Raw genomic sequence first — 16742 nt, forward strand, 5'->3', positions numbered from 1 at the left:
CTTTGGAAGCTGTATCAACTGCAGGATGTAACTGCTTGCTTGGTTGAGTGCGAGTGATCGGAGACGTACTGCAAGACTTCTCCAAAGTCAGCACACTTCCACTATATGTCTGTGGGCGTACTGGCTGTCCATTTTGAACTAAAATGCTTGATGTGATTTGGGGTCCTTGTTACTGAAGAGATTACCTCTTTCAGTTTTCACTTTTCTAACCACTGAAGGTCCTTAAAATTTAAACGTTGTTAAGAACATGAGAAATGGCCATAATGGGTTAGCTAAAAAGTACATTTAGCCCAGTTATTTAGCCTAGTTTACTGCCTTCTGACAGTGGCTGATGCCAGGTGTCCCAGAACACTGTCTCTTGTTGGGACAGTGATTTGTGTTTTCTTGGAGGACAGATCTAGCTTCCCCAGTTATTAATGAAACCATGCATAGTGTTCATTCACTTCGTAAGTTGTTTGTCATGCTTTTGCCTGAGGAATAGGTGGGAAAATTGTTATTTTGGGGGCAATCCACTCGGAGCTCAAATTGTCCATCATATTTTATATTTTGTTTGCTGCTATTTACTTGGTTTTCATTTGGAAAATACTCTCTAAATTATTTTCATTGATAGCCAACACCTTTTTTAAAGTTCAAATTCAAGAGCTTTGCTACGGGTATAGAATATATAAAGTTTGTTTTCTGAGTTGCTTCCAGGGTACCTTCAACACAATTTATTTGAATGAATGAAATGAATAAGACTGTTTTCCTTGTTAATTTTGTTTCTAAGGAGTAAGAGTTTTTCAACTTTCAAATGCCATCTTCCGTAGTTACTTGAAATAATTAGTTGTGCTAACTGTAAACTGATGTGAACTCGAGTCGTCTATGAATCAGATTTTGAAATCTTTTATTTTTAAACAGCTAATCCACTCTTAGAAGCCTTTGGAAATGCAAAGACTGTTCGTAATAACAATAGCAGTCGTTTTGGAAAATTTGTAGAAATCCACTTCAATGAAAAGGTAGGAGGAGTACTTGGCTTGTAGTTTGTATTAAGTGGTGAGTTTTGTTTGATAGAAAGGATTTTTTTTTTTGGTGGGTGGCACCCTATCATCATGTGACTCTTATCTCTGTTTCATTCTAAGTCAGAGTGGATTCACACAGGGCAGTGTATCTCAAAATCTGGTGTGGTGGACTAGCACTGGGCCCTAAGATCTTCCTGGTGAAGGCAGCAAGTCCATCCTTTGTATTGGAAAGCTTGAGAAACACTGATAAAGGGCTAAGGATCTTCTTTCATGCCCCATTCTTCTTAGGAATGATGTACTTTTCCCTGTTAAAATGTTAACCTCCTTAACGTATTTTCAAATGGCTGCAGATATGGCATTTAACCATTACCTGGGAACAGACACACCAGGCCGGAAACAGGCTGAGCAGAAGCATCTGTTACACTGCTTAGCCGACTCGAACAGTATTATTTGTCAGTCTTTGGAAAAGAGAACTGAAGCCACTCTTTGCCATATTATTACTCGCAACTTGTTGGGCCAGGCGGGTGCAACATTATTTTAATCTACAAAAATGATACTCTCCTGCATTTGAAAATGTATGAACACATTTTAACCAAGTTTTGGCACACAATTCTTCTGATATCTCTGCAAAAGTAAATATTGTATATGCGTCTGAGGGTAGTGTTTAGTCTGTAGCTTCACAAATAACAAGCAGTCATGTAGCGCTTCAGGGACTTATATGAGCTTTTAGGGGTAAGACCCTTTTCTTCAGATAGTGGGAATAGGAAAAAAAATAGAATCCAGAGTTTATATAGCAAGGAGTGAGAGGGAAGAAAAGGAAAAATATATAGGGGTGTGTACATTTGTGGATGTACCCAGGTAATAAGGAATAATTTTTTTTTTTAACATCATTACAAAATTTGGATGCTCCTGTCTATAGCTGATATTTTGGAACCGACTGAAATCATACTCTTGCACGGGGGGATTTTTGTGCCAAAATGCTTGTAATTATACAGCTTAACAAATTATATTTTAATTGGTATTTTAAAAATAGTTTTAAATATATAATACAGGTTCAACCTCCGTGGTCTGGCACGCTTGGGACCAGAGTGGTCCCAGAGAAGGGATTCTGCTAGATGAGGGGTGGTCAGTGCTGCACCCCTTCTGGCCTTAGCCCCTGCTCCTGGGCTCCCACGTACCCGCTCCCAGCCGCAGCCACCCCTCCTCCTCCGCAGCTTCCCAGGGCCATGGCTTCCTATCTAGCCATGGCGATGAGCTGCCATCCTACCAGTCTGGGTCACTGCTCCTTGGCTGTTGCTGCTCCTGGCTCAGGCTCCCTGGCTTCTGCTAGCCCCCCATTGCAGCCAGACCAGCTGTGGCTGTCGTGCCGTGGGCTCCTGCTGGTGGTCTGGCTGGCCCCTCCTCTTCCCAGCCCCAGGACTCTGGTTCTGCTAGATCTGTGGTCCTACCAGACAAGAGAGAGTGCTGGATTTGGGCATTTTTAACCTGTAGTGTCTAAGGAAATGTTTTCATCTTTTGTTTCTCTTCCTTCTAGAATTTGGTGGTTGGTGGTTTTGTATCACATTATCTTTTGGAGAAATCTAGGATCTGTGTGCAAGGCAAAGAGGAGAGGAATTACCATATCTTTTACAGGCTTTGTGCAGGTGCTCCTGAAGATATTAGACAAAAGCTGTATTTAAGCTCTCCAGATAATTTTCGGGTGAGTTTGCTGTTGCTGTTTTAATATTTTTTAAAAACGATATCAATATGCAACTTTTCAAACATATCAACAAATCTTATTCATAACCTCTAGTGTTTACCTTTAAAAGACCAATTTGTGGTGTTGAGCTCTTACTATTATTGTGTACTCATTCATTTATGATAACCATTCATTAAAATCTACTTGATCTTGTTATAAGGCTATCTACCGTTTTTATGTTTAAAAGCTTTCTCATACTTTATTTCTTTATGCCAGTAATGTTGTGGACTTTCTGTGCTTTTACAAAAACGAGCTATTGCACATCTGGCTGCTAGTACCGATTTTTATGAGTGGCTCCAGCCTTTAACTATAACCTAATGGGATCAACTGTGGTTTCTATGGGTAACCTAACTTCAGTTGCTTTGAATATTATACTTCTTTTTCTCCCAAATCCAGGTATCGTAGGGTATTCTAGTTCCATCCATCTGCCCTCTGATCTCCCCTTTTTCACCCTGATATCCTTCCACCAAGCTAATTCTAGGTCCCACATTAGTGGCACCCTCCTCATTTCTGGTGACAGTGATCCTAACTGTGGCCCTTCCTTCACCCTCACCATCTCTACCTCCCACATCCATTCCTGTCACCATCTTTGTCCCTCTCATGCTACCCAACCTCCTTCCGATAATCGCTTCTTCCCTCCCTGCTGCCTTTTTGTCTCTTAATGGCCCACCCCGTTTCTACAAAGATTTCAGCTATCCATGACCTCTTCATATCTCACACCGTCTAGCTGCTGGCTTTCTCAGAGATTTGGATCCATTTATGTGATGCTGCCTCTACAGGTTCTGTGTCTGCCAGAAATGACTTCTCTGATGCTTCAGGTTTGGAGCAGACTGTGGTTGGGTGTTGGGTTTCTTGCCCTTCCCGTTGCTTCCACTCTCCACTCATTCTTCTCTTTTGAACGATACTGTGTTGGACTCTCCTCCCATCCATGGTGCGGTCATTTATTGACCGCCTTCTTCTCTAATTTTGACTCCTGGCTCTCTTTGCTTCTCCTTTTCTCCTGCACTCACTCACTGTAACCCCAGTTTCCGTGTTGCTGACCCATCCAACTCTTCAGCTGCACACTTCCTAACCCCCACCTTTTCTTTTGATCTGAAGCCTGGTTCAACTCTCCCATTCAGCCAAAGGTCTATTCATTTGACTTAGTCTTCACTAAGCACTGCCCTGTTTCTTATATCTCTGTTACTAAGTTCCATTATCGAACTATCACCTCTTCTCGCTTGCTTTCTTTCTCTTAATAGTCCTCTCAGTGACCTGCCACTGAGCCTTTGTGTGACCTCCAGTACACCGGTGTAGATGGCTTGTTGTCTCTTCCTAAGTGCTTTCTTCCCTGCCCTGTTGTTTGTCTTTCCTCAGAATGGTTGTTGATACTTTATAAGCTTCACTCCCCTCCACCCTTAACAAGTTTAGCCATTTCTCCCCCATTGTAAGGTTTGGCCAGCTCTCCCACACATATGCTGCTTCTGCCCTTGCATGCTGTGGAGTGTCTTGGGCAGGAATCCTGTGATCAGGCTGCCTTCTACTACAAATTAGTTCTTTCCTCCTTCAATTGTGCTATATTCTTAGTTAAACATTTTACTTCTCCAACTTGAATTCCACTCCTGCAGTCCCAGCTGCCTTTTTGCCATGTTTGACTCATTGCTCAAAACTTCTTTTCTTTGCCTTCATCCTCCTCTGCGCAGGGTCTTGCTGTTTTCTTCCATGGGTTAATTAGCAAAATATAACATATAAAATCACCTATCCTTCGTATGCCTTCTCTTTGCTTCTTCCAACTCTTTTATTAGTCTCCTGTGACTGCTTTTCTTCTCCACTTGACCCAGTGATCCCTCCCCTCATCCATCTCCTGATCTCTTTCACCCACTATCATCTACTCCTTTACTTTTCTTCTTAACATCTCACTTTCCTTTCCACATGTTTGCCTTACAGTATAAACATGCTATAGTCATACGCAAAACAAAAACACAAACAAAAAACACCTCCAACCCCATCATTTTGATCCTACTTGCCTCTATGACTACTGCCTCATCTCACTTATTAAATGTGTGTGGTAATATTGCTAAAGGGAGTTCCTTTCCTTTGATCCGACCATAGACTGTTGGCAGTCTGGCTTTTATCCCTTGTACTCAACTGAAACTTCCCTCACCAAAGTGTCTATTGATAGTTTTCCCACCTCCAGCTCAGAATCAGTACTGCACCCTCATCCTCAGTCTGTCAACTGCCTTTGACACCACTGGCCATCTTCTTTTTGAGCCTTGTTCTCCCTTTGCTTTCTGTGATTCTGTCATCTTCTGGTTCTCCTCCATCTTCCCAGAATGACACTTGAGAAGAATCCTCTTCATCCTCTCTCCAACTTTCAGAGTGGGTTGCACAAGGCTCTGTTCTGAGTTCCTTTCTGTTCCCTACCTACATCTGATCTTTGGGTAATTTGACCTGAAAACATAAATGAAGATACCACCTCTGTGTTGAAGACTCTTAGTTTACCTCTCTACCCCAGATCTTTCTCCTTCTATCCAAAGTAAAATTTTGGACTTTTTGACATCTCCTCAAGGATGCTTAGCCCTCAATTTAAGCTAAATATAACCAAAACATATTTGTTCTCCAGGACCTCCTTCCTTTCTTGTTATGGGCAACAGCATCATCCTGCTTGTCTGTCAGGCCCATAACTTTGATGTCATCTTCAATTTGGACTTTTCGCTCTCCCCACCTACAGGTTAAATATTGCCTATTCTTTCTGCATAACATCTCAAAGATACAGCCTTTCCAACGCATCCGTGCAGCTAAAGTATGTGTGCAGTCTTTCATTATCTTGTCTTATTTCCTGGGACATCTCCTTCTTTGATTTTGACCTGAGGCTCTCAAACCTCAAATTTTAATGTGTTTATTGGGACTGGCTTAGATTTGCTGGAGCTTGGGACCAAAGCCTTTGGGCTTCAACTTTGCATATACCCTTCCTGCACCAAGGGATCAGCCGGGCTCAGGCTTTGGTTCCCTCCCCTGGTGTCGGGTAGTAATTTTTTGTTATCTGCACTGGGCCTCAGTGTAATCAAGCTTGAGAACCCCTGATTTAGACAAATTCAATCTGCTCCAGTCAGCTCAGCATATTACTGTAAAGCCCAGCAGATTAACCATATCACCTCTCCACTGGCTCCCCGTTCTCCATCACATCAAACCTAAAGCAATCTTTTTCAGTTTTCAAGGCCCTTGGCAGATCATCCCAATCTACTTATTTGTTTCTCATAAATTTGCCTATATGTCTACTCTTACCTCCAGTCAGTCCAACCCTTACTCATTTGCTACATTTTCAAACATCTTGTTTTCAACCTATGCTGCCCTTCATGGTTAGGAGGAAGTCCCCCGGAATGTCTGCATACCTACCTTCATCTTTGTCATCTCCTTCTCCTCCCTCCCATCCTGCCATGATGTCTACAGACAACTTGACAAGGCTTAGGCTGCTAGTGTGCTCAGCTCAGAGCCTCTCATTCTGACCAATATTGCTGACACTCTCCTGTTGTCTTGTCTGTATTAATCATTTTTGTTTTGGTTTTAGTTTTTTAGTCTTAGATTTTAAGATGTCTGGGGCATGAGCTGTCTCTTTGTTCTGTGTTTGTACAATACCGTGACTAAACCTTCTAAGTGCTATGGTAACACTAATAATAGGGACTCTGTTCTCTCATATCTAAAGTTGACTCCTTCCTATATAATTTTCTTAGCTTATGGAATGAGATACTATTAATAAAGGGCTTGTCTACATTACCTGCCTACTTCAAAGGGAGGATGGTAAGTAGGTTGTTGGGAGTTTATTAATTAAGTGCTGCAGTACATATGCAGCACTTCATTAAGCAAATTCCCCCCCCCCCGCCCCGCAGCATCTTCAAAGTGTTAAACTTCGAAGTACTGGCGGGTGAGCTGCAGCTACACACCAGTCGGCACTTGGAAGTGCCTGGGGTACTTCAAAGTCCCTTTACTCCTCAAAAGTACCCCGGGCACTTGGAAGTACCAGTTGGTGAGTTTAACAATTCATTAAGCAAATTTCCCCCCCCCCCCACGGCGACTTCGAAGTGTTAAACTCACCCTCCGGTACTTCCAAGTGCCCGGATACTTTTGAGGAGTAAAGGGACTTGGAAGGACCCCAGGTACTTGGAAATACCGGCGGGTGAGCTGCAGCTAGACACCAGCTGGCACTTCGAAGTTTAACACTTCGAAGTTGCTCCAGGGGGGAATTTGCTTAAGAAAGTGCTGCATATGCACCACAGCACTTCCTTAATAAACTCCCAACACCTCCTACATACCATGCTCCCTTTGAAGTAGGGAGGTAGTGTAGACAAGCCCAAAGTGTTTTATCATAGTTTTCTATCATGATTACAGAGGTAGATGATGATTTGGCTATCCTCCAGATGTGTCCCATTTCCCATTCTTAGCTGCTTCCCTATTTTTCTATAAATATACTCCTATCTGCTAGGTCTGTCGGTAACAGTGGAAATTTCTGATGTCAGGTCCTTAAGTGTGTTAGTGCACAGAGGAGCATTTTTCTCTTTAAAATGTATTGTACTATTTGTTGATTGTAAATTTATATTTTGGATAAAACCTAAAAACAATGCGAATGTCACATAATATTATATTAATATTAGATCAGGTCTCTTGATCTCATCTAGTTTTCTTCTGCTTTCAGACATACTTCATGGCAACTTTCACTTGCTGTGAGAGCCAATTATAAGCCCTTTTTAAAAAGGGCAGATCTGTGCCAAAACAAGGATCCTAGCTCCTCAGTGAACTAGAGGACTCAAAACCTACTATAGTTTCTTTAAATGCTCTTTTTTTGGGATGTTACATGCTTTTTGGAGAGCTGAGCAAAATACTCATCAAAAAGTTTGTAGCTTCATTTTGCTGGACATGTTAATCAGTATTGAGGTATTTACAGAAAAGGTATGGCACATGGCCTGAAGTTTGTTTCCACCTATGTCACACTTTAATTCTTGGCTGTTGTATATTACCTTGCAAGCATTTATTGTATTATTCATTTCCGTATTTATGCCAGGTAAGTAAATATTATTATCCCAACTTCAGATACAGAGCTGAGGTAAAAGATTTAGCAAAGTGATGTTTCACCAACTCCTTATCAGAGCAGCACTCAGATATTTCATCTAATCACCCTGATATAGTCTCCAGTTTCCTTCCCAGAAAAAGCCGTACATACCAGTTCTAGCCCTCCTACTGCAGGCTCATCTGTCACATTTTGTGAAATTCCATGGCCGACAGGGACCACTGGTTGGCTTGGAGTGTGTGGGGGAAATGGACAAGAAGTCCTGTGGCACCTTACAGACTCTTGGATCTGTGAGAAACATCAACCATAAAACAGCATGAAGTGTAGTGGTAGCCAGTTTGGTCCCCAGATACTAGAGAGAGAGAATTTTCTCCTTGCTTCTTAAATTCTAGTTATAATATGCTTTCCCCCCTCTTTTGTTGTAGTATTTAAATCGTGGCTGCACTAGATACTTTGCTACCAAAGACACAGACAAGGAAATTTTGCAGAATCGCAAAAGTCCTGAGGTATGATCTATTTTCCACATTTTCAATTACTTGAACTTACTGACTTATGCTGATAATGTTAAAAATGTAGGTCTCACTTGTTTAGAATCAAATTAAATGTTCCTTTTTTGCATCTTAGTTTAGAAATTTCAGTTGAAACTGCCAAGGCTGGAATGTTTAAAGTTCTAGTTATTGAGTGCTGTTAATATTTTATCAGGTTCAGTACTAGGAGGACCTTTTAAACATCAAAAATGTATAGCCTAAAATGTAGTCCTTAATTTTTTAATCCTTTTTTAATGTTTATCATGCTGTACTTCCTAAATTTGTCTTCAGGGCTCAGTTCTTCAGTGGTGACAAAACAAATGCCTTGTACAGAATGTTATCTTAAATTATTTTTTTCTTTTCTGTCTATTCCATGCGGTGGTTTGACACCGCAGCAATCGATAAACTGGCTGTTGATTTTATCACATCTGCTGTAGATGCAATAAATTGATTGCTGAGCTCACTCCTGTCAATGCTGGTGCTTCACCAAAACAAGAAGAGTAGCCAGTGTTGACAGGAGAACAGGCCCCGTCGACGTTACTGCGCACAAGATGCTGCAGTGACTATGTCAACGTCAGCTATATTGTTTGTGTAGCTCAAATAGATCGATGGTACCAGTAAATGTAGACAAGGCCTCAGTTTACATTGACATTTGAATGTGCTGCAACTTTCTGGCTCAGGGGTATGAATAAGCACCCCCACCAAGGAAGAAAGTTACAGCTCTATAAAGCACTAGTGTAAACCAGGCTACAGTGCAGAGAGCTGTGCTCCTAGGACAGTTAGCTCTCCCCTCGTGGAGGATGTTTACCTATCATGCTGGGAGACCTCTCTCCCCAATGTTCCTGCCATGGACATATCACCATATTAAAGTTCTGCCGCAGCTGCACTTCAAAGTTTCAAAGGTAGACAAAGCCTTGGTGGTGATTTGCAGAGCATGGTTTGTTTACCACTTGCAAGTGTTTGATAGCCTTTTTTTCTTTGCTTTTGTTAATAGGTGATTATGGTCCTTTTATCCAGAGAATAATTTGGAAGTACTTTAGAATTAATTATATTCTTCTGAGTTAGATGCAGAAACAGATAAACAGAAAATGCAAGCAAAGCTTTATTCTGTCAAAAAAAAAAAAAGTTTAACCAGTTGAGATTGAATTTGCTTTTTTCATCATTTTAAAAACAGTCTCTGTTGGAGTTACGGACAGTTGTGTGTTTCATGGTAGTTAACGAGTCAGGAATGTGACTGTGAAAAGCTATGATCTCACAGTCGGATTAGGCCTTTTGAGTTGTGTCATAGCCACACACAAGTTCTTTAAGCTCAGTTATGATGTCATCACCAGGAAGAGTACATTCCCTTCACCCCACTCTCTTTTCTGAGCTGTTTTCTCTTATCCTCCTCCTAAGAACTATTTTTTCCAAGTGGAACAATGCATTTCAGAATAGAACATTAAATTTCACATCTCCTCCCACAAAAAAGAAACCTGATTATATTGTAAACTGTAATTTCAGTGTCTGGATCTGATGTTCTAATTATAGTTAAGTCCCTTCAGGTAGTTCAGTAAGACTATTCCTGAACTTCTCAGGTGGCTCAAAGTTGAATGCCTGAAAGTGCATCTCCTGCATGTATCAACAGCCTATTAATGAGCACCATGGGATGTTTGGTTGCTGTTTGGGAGCAGAATCATTCTGTCACCAATCTGTTTGGCATCCTCATGAGCATCTTACTTTCCAGATAATTAAGTCAATCAGAGCAAATATTTTAGGCAATAGTTCTGAATGCTGCTGAGCTATAGAAATCTGTCCTTTGGTGGAGGCTTTTTATACCAAAGTTCAATTTGACACAACTGTTAAATTATGAATTAAAATACACTAAAAGGAAGTGATATTAGAAAAATGGTACCACTAAGTATTTATTCCCTTGTTTTTGAAGAACTATATATTTTTGGGATTACATGGCAAACTGTTAAGTGAAGAGTAACAGAAAAAGGCAAGTTTTCATTATGCACTAGAACCTCAATTCTATGGAAGTCATTCCAGGGCTGGCCAACCAGTTCCCCACCTTGTCCCCACAACCAGCCAACCTCAGAGTCCCCACTCTAACCCAGAGCCTGGGTCTCATCGGAGCTGCTGCTGCCACAACCATGCGCTTCTCCTTCCCAGGGCTGTGGCATGTGCTCAGAGCAGCTGTGAGCAGCCTGGGCTTGTGGCTCTGAGCAAGAGCCACGTTCCATTGAGCAAAGAGCCGCATGCAGCTGGAGAGCCACAGATTGGCCACCACAAACTATTATTTTGTTCAGTTCTTTTAAGATAAGAAATGGCCTTTGCTCTGTCACTTATTAAAATTGTCCATGTTGTGTATATTTTACAGCTGAATAATGAATTAATACTTAAATTATTTTTTCTTTTCCTTATCAGGAAGATGAGGTGATCATTTTGCATACTTAGAAAATTTAGTTTAATTTTTGTGTGTTTAAAATCTGTTTGATGTGATTCTTTCAGATGCACGCAATATTTATTCTAAGATGACAATAGTAGTGTTTTCACTTATAGGTTGTGTGGACTCTTATTTCAATTAAATTAAGAATTCTTTTCAATGTAAAGCATTTTAAAATTTAATTGTAAAATTAATTGTGTACAAGTTTGATTTAACCTTTTGGCTGCATGTATTTGTTTACTGTCTGCTATCCTGGACTAATATAATTATGTAGCATTCTTGTGTATTAGAAACTACAGTAGAACCCCGAAATAAGTGCACTCAAGTTGCACGAATCTCAGGTTAACAAAACTCTGAGTGACAGGGAGCTGGTGCCTGGCTCTGGGCTGCCTGCCACTCGGGGGAGCTAGGAAACTGACCAGTGCAGCAGTGCTGGTCAGTTTCCCAGCTCCCCTGAATGACGGGCAGCCTGGAGCCTGGTGCCAGCTCCCTGCCATTCACAGGAGCAGGGAAACCGACCAGCACTGCTGTCAGGGGTGGCAGCCAAGAGTCAGGCTCCCTGTCGAGCAGGGAGGCTGCTGCCCCCGACAGGAACTGTGAAACCACTCCTGTCAAGGGTGGCAGCCTGACTCTTGCACCCCTGACAGGAGTAGGAAAACTGCTCCTGTAAGGGATGGCAAGACTCAAGCTGCCACTCCTGACAGGAGCAGTTTCCCTGCTCCTGTCAGGGGCAGCAACTACTCCTGTCGATGGTGGCAGCTGAGAATCAGATTGTGCCCCGACAGGAGATGGGAAACTGACTAGCACAACAGTGCTGATCAGTTTCCTGTCTCCTGTGAGCGGCAGGGAGCTGGAAGCCAGGCTCCAACTATTTTTAAGCATGTATACAAAGTAATATCTTTATATAGCTGTGGTTTTGCATGTTTTTGTGCTGCTTGTTCATAAGCTAAAGTATTCACTACAATTTACGTTCAATCATTTCATTAAATTGTCCGCTTTTCTTGCTCTCTGATAGTACCTAAAAGCAGGTTCACTGAAAGATCCTCTTCTTGATGACCATGGAGACTTCAATAGGATGTGCACAGCAATGAAAAAGATTGGCTTGGATGATGGAGAGAAACTTGATCTTTTCAGAGTAGTAGCTGGTGTTCTTCACCTAGGGAATATTGATTTTGAGGAAGCTGGGAGTACTTCAGGTTTGATGAAATTTTTAATTTTTATAGTTTTCTAAAAATGTGTGTTTCTTGAGTAGATGACTGACTGAGGTAAAAAGCGCACTATGTTCTGAATCAAAATCCTGTTCGATATCTTTTCCACAGCTAATCAATCAGTCCATTATCAATCGCATCTTCTTTCAAAGACCTGTTTTCTAAATTCACTAAAAATATAAAAATCACACTAACGCAGTCCTCCTAAAATAGTTCCTGGAGGGTTTTTGGTACAAGTCAGAAAAGGATTTCTGCACTGTTTAAAATTGTTTAACCCTGTGAATCAATTTTTAATTTTTAAAGATTTCTTAGATTGATTTTGTGTCCTGTAACCAGCTGGTCTTAGCTTGCAGACTCAGCTGTCTGTTACTTTGGTGCGGAGAAATACTTTCCTTTTAGTGATTTTTGGGGTGAAGGAAGGAAGTGGTGCATTAAAAGATATGAAATATTATCAACTTTATAATTCAAAAATTGGTAGGGAAGAAGGTAGCTGGGAGGTAAAAAGAGCAGGGAAAGGAAGTAAGGAACAATTGGGAAACTCATAAGCTCATTATGCTACTTCTGAGATTTTGTTAGGGTCTGTGTACCTGTTGGAATCCTTTTTGTTTCTTTAAATTTATTTATTAATGGTTGCTTTGTGTTTTGGATGAGATCTAAGAGAGTCCCAATCTTGACACACTTTGAGTTTGTCCAAGATACAAAAATTCTCTGTGTGGAACTGTGTATGTCTAAGATAGCAAGATAGGCTTTGTTTTGTTTTTTGTTTTTGTTTTGTTTTGTTTTTTAACTCACTCTTCTCTTTTCTACCTCCTCCTATCTGTGTAACCAGGTGCATATGTGTAGAAATGTGTTAGAATGAGCAAGTACAGAAAGGTTTAAAATTATTTTTGAAGTATAAGGAGTAATTTTAGAGTAAGTACCTTCTAATTCCAGGTGTGCCTTGTGTGTGGAAAATGTGAAAGATGAGAAGGCTGGGAAAGATGGGCAGTGATCTGGGGTAATAAGAAGCAGTTTGGTACTTCCCAGGGTTTGTTTAGGCATAGGTGGATGAGATGCATGATGGTGAGGGGCAAAGAAAGGACACAGCTGGGGAGGAAGAGAGAGTTACAGAGGCCAAAAGACATTGAAGTAGGGCTGTCAGGAATTGGGGAAGGTATAGAATATATCCGAGTGCAGAGGATGTAGGGGAATGCAGAGGGCCAGAGTCATTTGTTTAAACTTACAAATCACACTGCATTCTAGAATAAAATCTTTAAGGGCTCAAAGTTTTATATATGTGTAAAAACCCCACCCATTCTCCCCCTCCTATGTACATGCATAAAAGTGTGTAATAGATGTGCTGAAACTTGCAGAAAAGTAGCCCAGCTTTGATGGATAGGATACATTACACTGGAGTAAGACTCCACTCCTGAAGTGTGTTTATACCAGTCTAATTTAAAATTCTGTTGCTGCTTCAGAAAGCTGGGGAATTTCCAGACAAACACGTTTGATTTATAAAAGTTGTATTTGTAAGTGTCATCCAGTTTACTCCCAGGCATCACATTTATTCTCAAAATTATCGGGCTTTTAAAGAATTCACACGTTTTGATGCTGGCAATGAACAGTTTTGAATTGGCTACGTTCCTCAAACTTCGGTCTTGCACTTCAGAAATAACACGTAATTGCTAAATTATCAATAGTATAAAGGTGGGTATTGATGGGTCTGACAGTTGAGTTCATTTTTTTGAAAAAAATATGCAGTCACTTCTCATCTTAGCTGGCTTTTGTGTAACATATTTCTTAACTTGTTCACTAGGTGGATGTATTCTGAAGAACAAATCTAGTCAGTCTTTAGAATACTGTGCAGAATTGCTTGGTTTGGATCAGGATGATCTACGTGTCAGCTTAACCACTAGAGTCATGCTTACAACGGCAGGGGGCACCAAAGGAACAGTTATAAAGTAAGTTCAGACCACTCCGTTCTTCAGCAATAAATGCAAAGTAGGTCCATTTAAAAATAAATTGTAAAGGCGATTATAGATTCTTCTTAAAGTTATCTGTTCTACATTGTTCAGCACACATCTGCTTGTTGGGAAAGAGTTTCTAAAACATAGATTTTTTTTTTTTATGCTGGAGTTCTCAGTCTTTCTCATTGCTTTGATAAATGAGTCAACTTCCAGATACCAAAATACTTAAAACAGTAAATAAAATACCTACCACCATCCCAATTTTTATTCTCATCCCCACCTTCAGCTATAGGAATTAGATACTATCATGTAACAAAAATAGCAAGTATGGGCAAAAATCTATTTTTGTTAATGCAATTTAAGCAAGATCACTGAAATAAATAGAGAATTCAGCCTTTTGCTTATACATTTCACAAAAAGCAGAGATTTGGGCACATGCTTAACCACTTTTAAGTACAAACTGAATCAATTTTAGAAAAATAATGATTCCTTAAAAGATAAGATCAAACATTATATTCTAATTAAAAGTATGCTGCACCTTTCAAGATGTAAATGAAGATGGAAGTGAAAAATACTGTCTTGTAAGTAATGGGAATTGGGCTGATTACTTGCAGTGGTTATTATAATAGTTTGGTTTTAATTAAATGGTCTAAAATATGCCTGTTAAAAATCAGCACTTCCTTCTAAAATAAGTGTTTTTTCTTATATAGATTTTTATTAAATGTTTGTCATTTGAGATTTAAAATGTTGCTAATTACTGTTGGTGCCTTTTTCCTATTTGGTGGCACTAAATATTAGAATAATTTCAAAAGTAAAATGTGGTGTACATCTGTGCAAAATAGCAAATGATTTTGGAGCATGAACAGTAATTTGGTTTAACATTGGTGTGTCACACTATGGTATTGAATTTAAGTTAAGCACTGCAGCACATTAGTTAGTATTTATATTAGATCCTTTTAACAAGGTGAGAAGTTCATCTTAAATCATGTAACATCACTGGATTTCTCTGGTTGTACGCTACACTTCAGGGATGTAATGGAGTTACTAACATGAAAATAGGCAAGTCTGCTGTTTGAACTGCTGTAGAGATTTTTTTTTTAAGCAGGTAATACTGAGGCCTGCTTCCTGCAGAAAGGCTATTTAGAATGGTCCTTACTAATACTGATTCTGTATTTTGGGTCTCTGTTAACATGGATTCTGCACTCCACAATATGCGTGCTCTCTAGCCTGCATTTTTTCCCATTAATACATTATATGAAGTGGCTGTTTGTTTACGGCCTTTCCTCTCATGTCCAGTTAAAATAAACACTCAGAGTTTTGAGGCAGTGGTGTGAACACTTCAGGATGGCCACTGCCAGTAAAAATTAAAATGGGGCGTGGGGCGGAGGGAATCTGTGAAGGAGTGTTCTGAATCCCTTGGAGCAGACAGGACCAGCTTTCCTCAAAATGTGAATTGCCATTTTGATACAGGCCCAAGGCCCATCTATCCAATTGTTCTGTCTCCAACAGTGAGCAGTTCAGGAGCTTCAGGATGAGTGTATAAAACAATGCAAATATGGGATGATCCCTCTTTCTCCCTCTCCCAGCTTTGGCAGTCAGATGTTTAGGGTCACCCAGAGCAAGGGGATGAATTCTTGACTAATGGCCAATGATGATCTTCCATGAATTTATCTGGTTCCTTTTTTGAACCTTGTTATACTTTTGACCATCAGCACATCCATTGCACCATTTAATAGTATTCAATTTGAAAAAAATATTTCCTGTTTGTATTAAACCTGCTTCCTATTATTTACATCAGGTGACCCCTGAAGTTTAGTTACAAAGAGCAAATAACACTTTTTTTCTATTGGCTTTTTCCATACCAGTTCAGGATTTTATAAATCTCTCTCATAATTTCTTAGTCGCCTCTTTTCTACAATGAGCAGCCTTGATCTTTTTTAGCCTCTTCACATATGGAAGCTGTTCCAAATGTCACTACAATGGTTCTTCCCTGAAAAATGAGTGTTACAGTGGCTTTGCAGATAGTTTGCTCAATTTGCAGCTAAAATGATTTAAAAAAATTCTTTCAGACTTGCATATTCACCTTGGAATATGAGTCCAGCATGTTTTCATTAGCAGCTCCTGTTAACATTTGTGTCAGGGTTATTTCAAAGTGGATGCACTATTTTGCCAACAGACCTTTAACTGCTTAGTTTTCACAGTGTTTTACTTTGTGTAATAGCAGGAAGAAGTCTGCTGACTTGAAATCATTGCATTAAGCCTCATGCAGCAGCCTATTCTAAACTTGTTCAGCTGAGAAAACCATACACTAATAAACTTCTCTTTCTCTTGTGCCTTATTCAATCGACAAAGAAAGAAGATGAATGTTGACTAGACTTTTGTGAAATGCCTAGGCGTTGCCAATGAAATGGCTTCAAAAATAATTAGTTAAGCCTGTGTCTAATTCGTACCGTAATTAAAATATGTGTTCATCTAGATTTAAAGAAAGGAAAACAAAGAAGTGTTCACAGTTTCTCCCTTTCCTAATGGCGTTTTGTGTGTGAAAATTGAAGAACATGAGAATTAGTAGGTCACAATGAATAAATAGCTCAGCTGAATAGGTGTTTTCAGAGCATAACAAAGGTTATGTTCTGTTGTGCACAGTAGAACCATCAAGAAAGGTGATATTAACGGCTTTCTTTGAGGATTTATTAAATACTAATTGGAAGTGGAGATGCCAAGGGGACTTCTCAGTGACACTACATTTATCTGTCCTTGTTAGCCTCTCTGAAAGATCAGTGGCTGATGTCTTGCAATGCATAGCCATAATATCTACTGATAGAAATAACGTGTTCAGATACAAAAGTGGATATTCCTATC

The 16742-nt window shown here is 40.0% G+C and overlaps 1 protein-coding gene across 1 annotated transcript in view; it reads left to right on the forward strand.

Moving 5' to 3' along the window:
• Positions 1–16742, forward strand: part of MYO6 (myosin VI) — a 135271-nt gene that overhangs the window by 36085 nt on the left and 82444 nt on the right. The window contains exons 9-13 of the mRNA XM_074990990.1: positions 898–995; positions 2533–2697; positions 8203–8283; positions 11745–11925; positions 13733–13877. Coding sequence (XP_074847091.1) covers positions 898–995; positions 2533–2697; positions 8203–8283; positions 11745–11925; positions 13733–13877 — 670 coding nt within the window. The remainder of the gene's footprint in view (positions 1–897; positions 996–2532; positions 2698–8202; positions 8284–11744; positions 11926–13732; positions 13878–16742) is intronic.

This window comes from Carettochelys insculpta, chromosome 3, assembly GCF_033958435.1.
Source record: "Carettochelys insculpta isolate YL-2023 chromosome 3, ASM3395843v1, whole genome shotgun sequence".
Classification (NCBI taxonomy): Eukaryota; Metazoa; Chordata; order Testudines; family Carettochelyidae; genus Carettochelys; species Carettochelys insculpta.